Genomic DNA, 16,876 nt, shown 5'->3' with positions numbered 1-16,876 from the left:
GCTTATGTACACACATTCACTTGCATAATTCAGATAGCTTAACCTCCACACGTGATGAGCGCTAACATTTTTATAAACTATTTGGAAATGTGAGTAACTGAGAATTTGGTGTTCAGGTAATTGAGGTTCTTCAGAATCAGAATCAGGGCTTCACTTGTAAAAGGGAGTTAAAATGCTTATGATAATAAAGTATATTCCTTGGACAAAAGTATGATTTCTGGTATCTCTATTTCTGAATATATGATCTTAACAAAAAAGGAAGGAGAAAAAAAAAAAAAAAAAGAACAATGGAATCTTAAAATGTTTGATTAATGGAAAAAGCTTAGAAAGAGCTAAGTTTGAGGCCTGATCTCAGAGCTTCTAGGCTGGAAAAAATGTCCCATTAATTTTAGTGGGAGTTTTGACTGCACAAGGACTTTCAAGATCACGTACTTTCTTGTTCATTAAAGGATAGAAAGTAATTAGAAATAAAGCACAGAAAAGATTTTATGCAGTATTGCTTTTGTCAGCTGAAAAATCCATATTATTGTAGGAGTCTTAGACTAATCTCTCTCCCTTTCTTGCATAAAATGATGACACAGTAGGTTGTTTTCATTACTTTTAGCAGGTCTGTTTTTCTGTCTGTTTCTTTTACTGGAAGAAAGCAACTGGCAAGTTGTTTTTATTTATTTATTTGTTTGTTTTCTTATTGTTTTTTTGTGTGTGTTACTTTTTTTCTGTTCAACTGCAATCTCATCTATGATGCTGACTTTGTTATTTCCCTTCTCCTCACAAACTGTTTCCCTCAAAATATTCAACTTTTTGTTTCTAAGTTGTCAACGACAAAAGAAGTAAAAAGTCTGTTTATTTTGATTGAAAGCTTTGATGATGTCATCACATGAAATAGAGGAAGAGTTGGAGAGATTAATAGAAAGCTTTTGCAGAAACACGTCTTGAATGTTTGATGACAAAACATTTTGAATTTTGAACACTTCCTGAGAAAGAAGATATACATACTTAAGACATCCCAAATCCATGTCTAAAAGTTTAAGGCAGTCATAAGCAATTTAATGAATCATGAGTTTACTCACATTCAGTAATGGGAGAATTTTCTGCACTGACTTCATGAAAAAAGGGTTCATCTCCTACTGAAAGTGGCTGGTTTTTATGTTTGTTTTTCTTGCATCAAAACCTTCTTTCTTTCATAAATTCTTTCGTAATTTATTTCAGTGAAGCGCATGGTCCAAATTTAATTCTAGTTTCAGTTGTCACTTGTAAAACTAGAGAGCAGGAGCCACTTTCTTTACCTCTTTCTACTGTCTACTTGTAGGAAAGAGAAGCTGTAGAAAGGTGGAGAATCAGGGAAGATATTACTTCCCCTGGTCTATTTGCTGGCCATGCAGTATGTAATGATCTTAATTATTATAAAACCCAAGATAAAATATGTTTTACTTAGAATCATACAGTCTTATGAGTTGGAAGGGTCCAACTCCCCTGCAATGAACAGATAATCTACAGATAGATAGGGTTGATCAGAACTTTGTCCAGCCTGACTTTGAATGTCTCCAGGAATGGAGGGCATCCATCACCTCTCTGGGGAAACTGTTCCAGTTCTACACTATCCTTGTGATAAAAAAACAAAAACAAACAACAACAACAACAACAACAAATTTCTTCTATCCAATCTAAATCCCTCCTCTTTCAGTTTGAAACCAATCCCCTTTGTCCTGTTACAACAAACACTTCTGTCTGTCCCCTTCTTTTTTATAGCCCTTCTTTTGATACTGAAAAGCTACTATAAGTCTCCCTGAACTGCCCCAACTTTCTCAGCCTGTCCTCATAGGGAAGGTGTACCATCCAATGGACTATGTGGGGAAACGACTTTCTGGGCTGTGAGGGCACATTGCTGGCTCATGCTCAGCTTGCAATCCACCAATATTCAGGTTCTCTTCAGCAGGGCTATGCTCAATCCTTTCATTCCCTAACTTGTACTGATAGTGTGGGTTGCCATGACCCAGTTGCAAGACTTCAGACTTGGCTTTGTTAAACCTCATGAGGTACTCCTGGGCCCACTGCTTGAGCTTATTTAAGTCTCTCTGGATATCATTCCATCCCTTGTCTGTGTGTCAGTCTCACCACACAGATTGGTATCATCTGCAATCTTGCTGAGGATTCAATTGAAGATATTAAAGAGCATCAGGCCCAGTACTGACTCCTGAGGGACACCACTTGTCACTGATCTCATCTGAATACTGAGCCATTAACCACCACTCTGTGTACAATCTCACAATCAGTTCCTCATATATTGAGCAGTCCACCCATCAGATCCATATCTTTCCAATTTGGAGAGAAGGATATTGTAGAGGACCATGTCAAAAGCCTTAATGAAATCCAAATAGATGACATCAGTGGCTCTTCTCTTGTCCATCGATGCAGTCATAGAAGAATATGCTGCTTGGTCAGAGAGGACTTGCCACTGGTGAAGCTGTCCAGATTGTCTCATGTTATTTCTTTCTCTTCCACATGGCTTAGCATAGCTTCCAGGAGGATCTGTTACTCTTATGTTGCAGTAGTTTTTTTTTTGGAAAGCAGTCATGTAGAAAAAAGGCCTCATATTTAATGATACCACATATTTGTCATTTCAGTTGGCAGTTTTTGTATGAATAGTGTTTGATTTCTGTTCATTCTTGTTTCATTTTGATGGTCTAGATAAGCTTTCAACTAACTATCTAAGGGAATGGAGAAAATATTCATTATTTGTTGTTATTGAAATTATTCTTGTGATTCCTTTCCAATTATTTTTTGTAAAAACAGTGCTTACTATTTCTGTAAAGGTGACTGATTTATGTAGAGGTGACATTCTAACAAGTAATAAAATATTTGATATTATGGCACACATTCTGACTTCAGAAATTCATCACTCTATCAAAGTGGATGGAACTGTGCAATATACACTCCAAAAAGAAAGCTTGCTCCACAGGGACCCTCTCTCTGCATTTTCACCAATTTAATTCTATTGCCTTTGGGTGAACTGCACTTCATTTGTACTCATGTAAATGAGGAAAACAATCACATGTAAAGTACCAGAGGAGGCATAGGAAGATTTTAAAATGAAACATTCTCTGTGGATTTCACCTTTTCTTAAGCTACACTCACTGATCTCCATGGATTATATAAGTACCTTTAGATTCAGAGTGTAAGACAAAATAACATTTCTGCTCGCATAACATTTTATTCTAAGTAAAATTTTAGATGGCAAAGAAGGGATCTTCTGAAGCCGGTTGGAAATGTAACTTCAGATATCAGAGGAGCATATTTTTGGTAGATATAAATACTTAAGATGACTTTCTGCTTTCAAGGGAAGTTACTGAAAAAGCTTTTAGAACTATGATATAATTCTCCAAGAACACAGAACTTGTATGAAATATCTGAGGTATCTGTTGGGAGTACTTTGGAAGAGACATGTTTTCTGCTGCAACTAAAAGCACTGTTTGATATAAAGTTTTCTGAGGATTTTGTTCACTATATGATGGCAAAGGAGTGGATAAACAATTCTGTACAGAATAATAAAATCCTTTTTGAATAGGGTGCACTGAAGGCTTGTTTGCAATTTGGGCTTTTTGCTCTACTAAGAATAGATTTGAAATTGTCCAACTTTCCAGATACATTCCTCTTAATTTAACACTCTCTCTGGGAAGCATTCTTTTCTCCAATAAAAGAGAACAGTAAAAAGGGCTGGTACTGCCTTGGTACCTTATTTTAGACTATATTTTCAAATACATGTCATTTTCTGGATTAAATTGTTCAGAATTACTGTGGTTCTATTTGTTTGTCAAGGTGGATAAGCAATTCAATTCCTATTGTAATATGCAGTTTTGAAGGTTCTTCATACTTGGTAACCGACTGAACTTTCCCTCCACAATTATCTTACAGTCACACACGTATACAGCCATTCTTATTCAAGACCTGGAAGACATGATATTTTAAGGTGCCTGAGAACTCTGAGGGAACCTGAAGTACATAGTGCTATTTATTTTCAGCAGTTAGTAACACAGAATGAACATCCATTAATGCTCCCACATTGAATGCATTTAGTTGTAGTTTTAAAGATCTGCTGTTTTTGCTTTTTAGAGTCTCAGTGTTGATTAACAATATCTTAATAAAAAGCTTAATAGAGCATTAAATTAAAAAAGAAATATTCTTCTTATGAGACAGCTATTTCAGCTGGTAGTTCACTGTACAGAACAAAAAAAAAATAACATCCTGCTCTGGCATCTGAAAATCTGTTGCCTGGTGCAACAATATGTTACACAGTCAGCCTTCAGAAACCAAACTGATGTTTAACATAGCACTTTAGTGATACAATGCATATGTTTGGTAACACCAAGCTATGGCATCTGAATTTTTTGAATTTTTTTAATAAAAAGATATATATCTTCCTTCAACAGAAATTTGCTCACATTTTGCTCTATGTATGACCAATATTGGGTTGTTGGGGAGGTGGGCTATCTGAAGATCTATAGTAAGAATGACACACCTTTTTATTTAAATATTATTGCTTTTTAGGCACTGAAATTTGGAGATATGCCGAAGTACTTGTGGGAGATTTGGGTACCTGACAAACCATGGGTGGTAAGATACCAGATCCACTGAAATAAATAAAATAAACATTTAATTTTCAGTTAGGTAATTTGGGCCCTGCTGTCACTGAATTCAACGGGCAAAAATCCTGCAGGACTTAAAGGACATGCTGCAACTTTATTCAAGCTCATATCCTCTTTTTTTCAATATTTTCACACTGGTTTGAGGTTGAAGTAATGCTTATAGTGAACAAGAACTACCATCTAAGGGGAATGGGGAATTACTCACCTGAAGGTCGTAATACGATTTTTTTGTTATTTTTATGAAGATAAACTCTTGCCATCAGAACAAATCACAGTTCACAGGTGGGCCTACCGAATAGTACCATTCTCCAGCAATTTTCTTTGTTAGTTCTGTATAACACTCTGGACTCCAACCTAGTAGTAAGCCAAGGAAAATAACAGTCTCCTTTGAAGCACCATGTGGGCTTCTCTGAAAATGAGTCCAGCAGATGCTGGCTGTTGTTCACTTTCAGGGTCAGTAATCAGAGAACCAGGGTTGAGTGTTCTGATTTCTAAAACTCTGGAATAAGAGGAGCTATGGTCTATTTAGATTCACAGTTTCTTCTCTGTGCAGAACTCCAGTCTAATCCATCAGTTTCCATGCTCCTTCTTAAATAATAATAATAATTATAACAACAATAATAATCTTGTGTATGTGTGTGTGTGTGTCCTTATTTTATTTATTTCACTTGAGAAATAAAGTACAGTAGAATCCGAATAGAGCTTTCAGGATCTCTTCACTGTCAGCTTTTTGAAGAGAGCCTGTCTAAACTTATATTACAAAATGCTATGTGGAAGTTCAGAACTATGATGTCTTTTGAAGGTTAAAAATAATAACTGCAATCTGAACTTGGTTGCATCTTATGATACTTTTAATTACATTTAAGCTTATTTACATTTGTTCAAACTGAAAGCTTACAGTAAGTCTCTTCCTCCATCATTTAGCCTTCTTTCACCAAAACTAACCATTCTATGGCAGCTGCTTTAAGCTACATCAGAGAAAGAAAATTTCCTCGAAAGTGACAAGTTTCTAATGACAGACATTCAACTTAAAATTATATTTCCTTGCTACAGAATACTTAGCTTTTTAGTCTTAATAGACTTTTTTTTTTTCTTTTTTTTTTTTTTTCTTTTTTTTTTTTTTTTCCCTCAGTCTTGACATTTCACAGATAGGAGAATTGCTTTCATTTCCTACTGTAAAATATTCTGAATGAGATTTTTGAATTTCAGTAAGTGTACTATATAATACAGACATCTGGATAGCAAACATATTTCTTCTCTCTGATTATAAGGAATGCTGTTTTTATATATTAGTTCAGTAACATGAAAGTTGAAGGAAGTATTGAAGGAAAAAAAGATCGTCATATGCAGGACAAAGTAAAATGAGCATGCTAATAATTGGGATTAGGCTTCAGCTACTAAAAATGTAGGTACCTACGCATAAGTAGCTACACTTAAATTCCTATTTTAAGCAATGGAAAATGGATACCTAGTTAGACCATTCTGAACTACATAAATTGCTCTGAAAGTAACACCTCCTATTTATTTCCATGGAAACTACTACAGACACAAAGAACGCAATAACACTATTTAACAGAAGGAATTATCAGATGCAAAACTATAATTGTCAACATATTCACTGCAATTGGCTGTGCATTTCTGCCAGCTATGAACAAGAGACACATGCTGCGCTCATAAAAATTTGAACCACTGTCACCACTGATGAAATGCATCACCCATCACTTCACTATTTGGTTACCATAAAAGTTCAGCAATTATGATTGTCAGCGGCTGCCTTTTTTTTTTCTGCATGGAACAATTCAATTACAGACCTTTGCTTCGTATGTGCTACCATGTCATTTTGTCAGTCTGCCCTTATTTTTTTGACACCATTTTGTCAGTCTGCCCTTCTGCTGCCATCTGTTGGGCAGTAATAAAACGGAATGGTGGGAATAATCAGACTACTGTCAGAACAACAGCTCCTCTGCCTCTGATGTTTTGTGAGCCAACATTAAACAATAGGAGGCATTCAGTCAGTGGAATATCAAATGGAACTAAACATGCACCTTAGCCTCTAGCTCTGTTTTTTGATGCCTCTTTGTATTTGGGTACAAGTTTGTACTGTTTTAGAAGTTGTGACTTCTAATACTTGATTTCAGTGGATACTAATTACAAAATATAGAGTCCCATGTATAGTCTTACATCAAACACCAAGATCAATATTTCTCACCTTTTTTGAGAGGAAGTATAATTCTATACATTACCTTTTAAAAGCTGATCTTTCAAGAGTTACAGCTGTCAGGAAAATCATTTTAATGGAAATTGGATGTTAACATATAGAAACTAAGTTCTAAAGTCACTCAGGTAGAAGGAAATTTCCAAAGTTTTAAACTAATTTCTGGAAGATTTTACATGTTCTGAATTCATGCTCCTAATCAGACAGATCTTTTCAGTTAGTTAGTTTTAATATATAAAGAGAGTTAAACAAAAGAGTAAACTATTTGCCATGCTTGTTGTATTTATTTTTTTTTAATATATATATGTGATTCTCTTTGTTCTGTTTCATGAAATTTAGGGTGGAATTTTTATGGTTTTTTAAAAATTTTATTTTTATGCATTTTTATATATTATTATTTTTATGCAATTATTATGTATTTTTACTTTTTTTTTTTTTTTTTTTTTTTTTTAATGGCAGCAGGCTTCATTCCCACTGATGTAAACATTCAGCTTTGAAAAATACTTTCAACTACTTGATTTATAGAAATCACAATATTTTTTTTTCAATTTTCATACTGATATGTCATCATACTCTGAGAAATAGCAAAATAGTGTTGATGGTCCATAGAATGAATGAAAACTAATCATTTTTTTCAATGTATTATTGAGAATGAATAAAGATGTTTTGCTTTTATTATTTTTTTTATATTTTAATGGTTGAATTACCTGTGAGTTCTTTCTTTGCTCATGCAAACAGCAATTACATAGTCTCTTTCTGAAGATTTTTTGGCAAAGCACATTCTCAAAGCACATTCAGAGTAACTTAGTTTGTAACAGAAGGAAAAACAAACAAACAAACAAACAAAGAATAACAACAAAACCCCTCCTAAAAAAGGGTTCACACCCCATGGATTTTCTATTTTTTTGAAGTTAGATTTTAGTCATTGCTTTTAATGGTAGTTGGTAACTGGGCCCAAACATTAGATGCAGAAGTTTTTAGGTAATAGTATGGTGTACCTGTTTATCAGCAGTTCAGATGCCATGATTTTGTGGATGAACTAGTATGGAATGGGATGGAAATAGGAACAAAAACACAGCACTCAGTGATGACTAATCTAAAATGTACTTAGCATGTGAGACAAATTTTAGCAGATAGATGGCAATTTCACTTCTATGAAATCTATTCTATAGCACACATACATGACCACACACATACTGACATCACTTCTTTCATTCTAGTTCATATCAACATGCAGAACCAGGACACTGACTCCAACTATGCAGCATGTCTGGGTCATGACTGGCAGCTGGGGCCCTGTACGCAGCAGCTCATGCTCAGACCTCTTTATGATGCTGGATATCCATGGATGTGTTTAGCAATGAATGGTTATTATCTTAATTGTACGTTGCTTTCTAAATCACGTCGTTGGCATAAGTCACAAATCAAGCCAGTGGGCCGTGCAGTCTTGTGTCTTTATTTATATATCCTCAGGCCGGTTTTCTTGGTATAATCCATATGTAAAGCCAACTAGCAGTTGTCACTGAGGGCTCTGTCACTCTCTGGTCTCCCACCCCACTGTTACAGCACTGTGAAGTCAGCAACAATTTCAGTATGGAGTACAGCTATGGCTGCTTTGTCTTTAAGCTTATAGTGGGTTAATTTAGTTATTTGTAGAGGGGCAGATGTAGTCATGGTGGCATTTATGTGATCAGTGCTTTTGAGTAGACTCTACCTCACAAGTTGTAGTTAAAATGATCCCTTCTAGGAATGTAATTATCTATTCCTTTGGGGAAGAGAACTCCCTCCCCATACACATCTGAGAGTTTGCATGCATACAGGGAAAAAACAAAAGAATGCATGGAATAGTCAAAAGCAAAAGGAAGGGGTAGACTTGTGATGGATGGATGGAGTGCATGATGTTCATGACTGAGCTTGTCCTAAAGTTCTTTGAGAGATCAAAGAGATACTGAACTGTCAGTAAAGACATAAGTTAAAAGATAAAATCTGCGTGTACTCAGGTATCTCATTTGAGTATGTTCCTTGTAAATGGCTTGGTTTCCAATCAGTAGACTGTGTAGGAACTATTCTGCATAAAAAGTTTTTGAAGCTGTGTATTTTTCTCAACTGTTCAGGCTAGATGATAATTGACTGAGTCAGGATTTTGAGAATTTGAATGCTCTGTAAATTTTATTTTTGGAGTCTTCATATGTAGATGCTGTTATTAACCTGAAAGACACTTTCACAATTTGTATTTTGTTCTGACCATAACTTTCAATGCCTATCAGTGACTAAAAGAAGAGCCTTAACTTGAGTGTAATTCACCCAAGAGATGTTGGACTAACAATGATCTTACTTATAACTGGGTTTTATTTTGATCTTCTTTTCAAAAGTAAGCTGCTTTTTTTTACTTTAGAATCATTTAAATAAATTAAAAAAAATACTGGTCTACTAAGTACTATTTTTCTGTCTCAACTGCAGTTTAATAAAACTGACAGGTATTTATATAAAGGCTTCCATTTGTATCTTGACTTCATTTCTCCCTAATTAGTAGTGTTCAATGTACCATTTTGATTTTTCTTTCACCCTCTTGGTGCCTGCATCTCCCTATGGGTATCCCAGCTGTTTTCTTTTCTTTCTGTAATTGAAATTAAACTTGTTGCAGCCTGTAATTGTTAGTGAGTCTAACTATCTAATGTTTTCTGCGAGACAGATGTACTGCAGAAGCAGATGAAGTGCCATATGGAAAACAAAGTGCCCTACTGGGGTGAAGCTAGATCTGTTCTTCTTTTGTTATATGATATTCCAATACCTTGATCAACAGGATCCTGTGCGTTTTAGAAAGTTAGGAGTGTGATATGTGTAGAAAAAATGACATATATGGTATACTAATTAACATGGTTAGGCCATGTCTGTCTGTTGCCTTAAACAACTGTACATCCAGACTGCTCATACATATTAACATTGTGGCACTGTGACATGGTTTAGAGATGGGACTCTGTATACTAGGTTGATAGTTCGGCTTGATGATCTTGAAGGCTTTTTTCATCATCGATGATTCAATGATCCTATTATTCTATATTATCTTCCTTGTCTGTGCTTTTCTCTTGTGATGTTAGCAAGTCCTATTCCAAAGTCTGAACAGTGTTATAACAAGTCTAATGCCTCACTTGAGAATGTAAATTTAGATTTTATGTCTCAGCCTTGTTTTGGCATCTAGTGAAAATCATAATCTTTTATAAAGAGTGTATCTTTTTGTCTCTGGGTGAAGTATTCCCTACAAATCTGTTTTGGAAGCAGGACTCTGCTGTCAGTATTTAAATATATGACAGTTTTACTTTTTCTTAAACTGTGTGATGCTTTGAATCAGAAAATCATAGAATCACAGCAAGTTTGGGGTTGAAGGGACCTTAGAGGTTCCAGCCCCACTGCCCTGGACAGTGTTGGCAGCCTGTTCCTTAAAGCCCCATCCAACCTAGGCTTGAATGCCTCCAGAGGTGAGGTATCCACAGCATCTGCAGACTACCTGTTCCACTTGCTCATCACTTCTGAATAAAGGATTTCCTTTTAAGTAAAGAATTTCTCCCTAAATATATAAAATAAGATGTTATTTTTACTTATATCTGTCTCTCCATAAATAGAGATAGAAGACACCATTAGTCATCAATTATTAATTGTAAATAATATTTAAATATTTTAAAATATGTGGGTTTTGATCTATTAGATATCTCCTCTAGTTCCTACATTAAAGAGACTACATAGTTTAAATAGCTCTCTTCTACCTCTAGCTTCTTTTCATGACAAAAACATACAGTAATTAAATATAGGACAAAAGGGAAGTCATAGGTTAAGAACTTGGCTGCTGAATTTCTTGAGATATTTTTGAGGCATGTTTTCTTAACAGAAATAATGTAATAGTCCCCTATGAGGATTTTTTTTATATCTGATTTTAACAGGAGCCTCATGTGTTCCTTCCAGTGCTACTAACAGCAAGAGGTCATCAGTACATCTGAATCAGGCAGACTTAAGGCTTTGAGCAATTGCATCTGTAACTAAGAGTGAAGACCTAGCTTAAAGTCAAATATCACACTTATTCTGTACTGTTCCTTACTCTAAGAATTGTTATACCCTGTGTAAAGTTCAGCAAAATTTCTCCTGGGGTAGCAAAGTTCCTTTAGGTGTATCTATACAAATATTAGCTTTCTGGTGAATACTTAAGAAGAGATTTGGAGGAAAGCTAGTTACTCTCTAACTCTTCAGATTATACCTTGTTTCTCAGGGATCTGAGGAAAAACAGAGGTGGGACTACTTTACATTGCTCACAATCACAGTGAAGATTACTCTAACCAAAGATGTATCCATCATGGAGGAGAGAAAGAGCTGAGTAATCAAATAATCTTAATTTAAATGTCATAACTACAGTTAGAAGAAACATCCTTCTACCAAATTTTGTTGTGATTTTCCAATCTGTGTTTTGAAAATATCCTTGAGGGTTTCCTCTCTGCAGGAAGAAGAGAAAGAAAATATGGCTTTTCATCAAGTTTCCTGATATTTTTTCATTATATGTTACTCTAGGTTAGTGTGGGGCTGTCAGTTGTGTCCTGCAAACTGATTAGCTTCTAACTCTATCACCCCTTATCCTGAAAAACAATCTGAACCAGCTAATTGTACTTTCTGACTGACTTTAATGGAACCAAAAAAAGTGTCAGAAGGGGCAAAGGTTTTGTAGTATTATTATTATTATTTTTTTCCTAACATATTATGACTTATTTGTGTGTATGTGTAAAAGATCAATCTCATATTGTGCAAAGTAGTACAATATTTTTATTGTTATTACAGTATCACCTTATTTGACGCTGTCTCATTCAGATTATTTACCTGATAATACTTTTAATAACATTATCGGAGTACTTTAGGCAGTCAAAAATTGAACCTATATAAAAATGTGTAATGTTTAGGAAGATTAACTATGATAAATTACACAGAAAAAAATTATTATCCACTGAAAATTTATTTAAGAATGAAAGTTCTAAATGTATTAAGTCTAGGCATGTTGAAAAGACCTTCAGAGGTCATTTGCTGCAGTGCTCTAATCAGAGAGCTAATTTAGATGAGGTTGTTCAGGGCCTTGCTAAGGTTAAGTTTTGAATATCTCTAAGGATATCTCCAAGGCTTGCCACAGTCTTGCTAGGTTCCCTGTTCCCCAGTTTGAGCACTTTTGTGAAAAACTCTTCCTTCATACCAACTTCCTTGTATCAACTTTTTTGGTTTTCAGTCTATCACTGTGCACCTGCAAGAAGTGCCTTGCTTTATATCTCCCTGTCCTACCATAATCAGTTGAAAGTGCAATTAAATCTCCCTTCAGTCTTCTCGGGATAAAGCACATGAAGCTCTTGTAGCCCCTTTTCATATGCTTCAGCTTCCAACCAGCTCTGAAGTAGAAAATATGCAGAATGTAATAGTTTATTTTTATTTGAAACAATAATGACTCCTTTATAACATCCTGTTTACTGAACTGGTTTCTACCTTCTGCTGTGGATTTCCCAAATTCTTCAGTCTCCCAAATCCTGGAACAGGCACACTGAAGTTGATATTCTTGAGACTGTCATTATGAGTAGAAACTTAGCTTCTCCTATGTCATATGTCATTAGATTCCCTATGACTTTGAGTAGCACTACCAAATTTTCCTTTGCCTTCCATTTGCTGATGAGACACCTTTCTTTTTATGATTCACAATCCTAGTCCTCATTAGTGTCAACTTCAAGAAAACACTGACTTCTGTAGCTTAAATAAACTCAGTCAAAATTCACTGTTATCAATGCTGACCCTATTCAGTGTTTGCTTGAATTTGGGGCTTTTCTTGTGCTTCGAGGAAGTTGACATCGATCTGCCAGTACTTCTGGATTCTTTTGTCCTCCAAGGCAGTTTCCTACCAGACCTTACAAAGCAAATCCATGAAGTTTATAAGTGCTTTTCAAATTTTATTATTGACTATTTTATTTTTATTTTATTATTTTGAGTAATTGGTCCTACTGAGTCCCTCCTTGAGTTCGTCATTCACCTGTATGAAGTAGATTTTGATAACTGCCAAAAGTCTCTTGATGTTTTTGTCCTTTCAGAAAATCGCCAGATATTTCACTTGCCCTTGATTACCACCCCAATTACTCCTGACTGTAAAATTTCCAAAGTTTCCAGTTTTCTGAAGAAGGCTTCTTTTCCTTTTTCTGATCAATCAGTCTGTATCAGAAACTTGCAGCTGCACCCATCACGATCTTTACTTGTCAACAGTACAGAACACAACCACTTTCCACTTTTCCAGTGGAATCTGTACTGGTCCCCAGCAATTTGTTTTCCACTCCTCATGTGTTTGAGTACAGGTACTTGAGGCAAATACTCTGGCTGTGTTGTATTCACAGGGGATACTCCACGTCTGTCAAGCTGCACTCTCAGCACTTCCTTGCTTTCTCCTATTCCTCCTCTAATTCTCAGATTTTTGGTCACTATCTCCTTCCCTTCACTAGATTAGCAAGTCTAGTCTCACTTGATTAAACATCCCATGAAATAAATGTTTTCATAAATACATTTATATGTACATACAAAATATTTCTGCATTTATTTGTCCATGCATAAATGCTGCTAGCAGGTTATGAAGAGAACAGACACTTTGTGTGTGTTGTTATGCACTTGTGCAATAAAAGAGAAAGAGAGGAATGTAAAAACTTCGAGTACTAAATAATTCTCTTTTTGTTTGTGAGTATTGCCTTCAATTCTTTATCTTCTTTATGCTTTGCTGGTAGTGTTATCTTTCTGTCTGATTTTTTCAGATGATACAAGTTGTTTTGTTTTTTGTTTCATTTGTTTGTTTTTAAGTATCATTGAAGTGAGAAGCAGAAAGCAGTCATGCATATGCCTGGCCAATTTGACAGTGTTGGTTTATTCCTCTTGTAGAGATGGTGTTGAAATGTTTTGAAAAGCCTGGCCCTGTAGAGGGTTTCAAAACACAGGAGTTAAAGAGATGCCATGTCCTTTTCTTCTAGAAATATAACTGTACATAAAAATGATAACTGCAAAATCAACATGCAGTGTTGTAAGCAAATTTGAACTGGAACACTGAACTATGCTATCAAAAAAATGAATTTTACAATCCATAGATTTATTTTGTTTCAAAGCTTGATTTCCTTTGACGGAAAAATGGTTTTCATATATATAAATATTTTGAGGAATATATACATCTGTTACTTAATGTTATTGAGATAGCAGTCTCTTTTGGTAGGAGGATGTGACACGTTATGTGTTGTTTTTTTTTTTTTGTAAGAAATTCATTTTATAAGAATTCTCTGGGACATTTCTGTTTGTATACCATTATTCTGTGTTAATTTATTTTCCTAACCTAGTAATTATTATCAGTGGGAGAGAATAGTAACTATGCACAAGAACTATTCTTTTCAAGTTTTTTTTTCATTGTCCAATCCCTACTAAAATAAACTGTCTTTCCATAGTGAAAGAAATGTTTTCAGATACATTTTTTTGTTGGGAAGGAAAAAAATTAAAAGAACATTATGTTCCATAATTTGAAAGTTTTATTTTTGGTGCTAAATGCTAAGGTGGAGGAAGATAAAAATGTAAAAGTATGGCTCGCAACACTATAAATTTAAGTCTTTTTTTTTTTTTTTTCCTGTCTATATACATTGAGTGGACAAATAGTCTGAATTTTATAAGCGTGGAAAGCATTTTATTCTGAAAATTGTCAATAGTTCTGATCCTTTGAAATTAATTATCAGTATTTAATAAGGTATATTTTAAATCCTCAAAGCTTGGACTTTCTTATCGCAGTCACAGAAGATTGACTATACACTCATGGGTACATAAAAGTAGTGATCAGGAGATAGCATGAAGTGAAATGGCTGTTACTGCACGTCCTTAGGTTTGACTGTGTACTCCAAATCATAGAGATTTAATACAAGAGGTTTTTTTGTTTGATTGTTTCTTTGCATGTTTTTCTTCTCTATATAATATCCACAGTGCCTTTTTTTGCATTATACCATTCTGTTGCCAGAAACAGTAAACTCATTAATAACTACCCTTTCCTATATACTTCATTAAAGTAGAATAGAATAAGTCATTATATTTTGCTTCATAGTCTTTCCCTGGCTCTCAAAAAACTCCTGGAGTCCTACCAGATTTTGTTAGGCTCAGAATCAGAGGCTTTATAAAAATGAATGCTGCCACATGTAATGGGCAGCAATTATTTTGTACACTTTTGAATTTACATAATTGGCCCTCAGTTTTTAATTTGATGCTTTAGATTAAATCTGATTTGGGGGAATCAATGAAAGGTTAGACAAAGTCTAGGCAGCTTCAGTGGTTAGAAGTCAACAGCTTTGACTGCATGCCAACTGACATCCAGGTTCACTTTTTATGTTTCACATATTTTTTATTTTCTAACCTTTTACCAAAACATTACTGCATCAAGCTTTGATAGTGGGAGGAAAGAATTAGTATGCTTAATAAATCATTGCTTGTTACCCTACATTGTACTTTTAAGAAGTTCAAAGTAACAGATGAAAAGTATAAGCAGCAAAAATAGATATTTTACACAATTTCTGTCAAGGTTTCAGCTGCTATGCCCGTTGCTCTGACAGCCTTCATTGCCACTGATTTAAGTCAAGTCATTGGTGGAGGTTAAAAGCCCATGGATGAATGTATACAACACAGAATGATGCATCTAAGCTATCTATTATTCAAGCTCACTGTTTACAATATTAATGTGGGACATTTTGTGTTTCCCACAAAATAATCTTTGCCTTTTTTGTATTTAGAAATAAGATGTTCGTGATGAATAAATACAGCAGTTAAACTGAATGGTAGCAATAAACTGAATGCAGTTAACAGAAACTTCCCTTTCCTCCCTTAATAATGGAATTAAATATATGCTGTGGGTGTCTGTATGTTAAAAAACAAATACAGCTCTCAGTGTAATTTTATCTATATATAGCTTGTGTGTGTGTGGTGTTATTTTTCCTATATTATTTGTCACATGAAAGCTGATATGCAACAATCAGTTAAGTTGAGGGAAGTTTTATGGAAAGTCACCAACCCATCCAATAAAAAAAAACTAGATGCGTGGAGCCTTACAATGTCCATTTCCATTTTATAATGTAAATCAATCCTTGAGATGTCTGTGGTTCCTAACACAAGGCCCTCTAGACAATGTGTAATGTAATGACTTTTGGTAGCAATAGTGACAAAAAGCAAAGACCAGAATTAGAAATCATGATATCAGGAGATTGCGGGACTGATGGTGCCTGCTGATTCTTCATTGATTGCACAAAGGCCCCTGGCATATGTGCTGCACAATCCACACTGCAGCCTCTGGTTATGAAATGTAGCTTTTTGTTACAAGTAAATGCCTTCTTACAATATTTATTTTTTTAATTACATGTACAACTAATATTGAAGGGTCTTTCAGGGAACCTCTTATGTCATGTTTTTATTTTATTTTATTCCAATTGGTTCCATCTATCCTGCTTGAAGTAAGTCTGAAAGAACAGTAGGTGTTTGATCTTGCTCTGATTAAAGTCAGTGCAAAATTGGATTTGAATTTAAAGGCACAAGTTAAGTCTATTGAGAGGAAAAAAAAGAAAAAAGAAAAAAGGAAAAAGAAAAAAGGAAAAAGAAAGCCCTTCCAACACATTTAGGATATTTCCAGTATGGAATGGAAACTCAGAAAATGAAAGCTTACAATTGTTTACTCACACTTTTATTTTGCTAGGCATTTGTTAAACAATCACAGACTTCTTTGACGTGCTATTATTCACTGTAAATTTTGGGTTTAGAGAAATGAAAAGCCAGGAGCAGTAAATTAGGTCATTATTCTGTAATTCTTACTATACTTTAAGTTCTACCTCAATATTACTTCTGGAATTTACATTCAAATTCTGTTTTTAAAATCTTGATATATAAACTGCCAATGATTCACTTTGGTACTGGGTAGTCTGTAAGTACTCAATATTCTTTAAGTCAGGTTTATATACCTAAA

The 16,876-nt window shown here is 34.7% G+C and overlaps 1 protein-coding gene across 5 annotated transcripts in view; it reads left to right on the top strand.

Moving 5' to 3' along the window:
- Positions 1-16,876, top strand: part of PCDH9 (protocadherin 9) — a 681,046-nt gene that overhangs the window by 293,486 nt on the left and 370,684 nt on the right. The window contains exon 2 of one of the 5 annotated variants that reach the window (XM_042868516.1): positions 4,546-4,611. The exons of the other annotated variants lie outside the window; for them this stretch is intronic. Within the exon in view, the coding sequence (XP_042724450.1) occupies positions 4,546-4,611 (66 nt within the window). The remainder of the gene's footprint in view (positions 1-4,545; positions 4,612-16,876) is intronic. 5 annotated transcript variants of the gene reach the window in all.

This window comes from Lagopus leucura, unplaced genomic scaffold (genome assembly GCF_019238085.1).
Source record: "Lagopus leucura isolate 7727_CA_CO unplaced genomic scaffold, USGS_WTPT01 Super-Scaffold_100001, whole genome shotgun sequence".
NCBI lineage: Eukaryota > Metazoa > Chordata > Aves > Galliformes > Phasianidae > Lagopus > Lagopus leucura.
The sequence above is the reverse complement of the archived record's forward strand: the minus strand, read 5'-3'. Positions and strand labels throughout refer to the sequence as shown.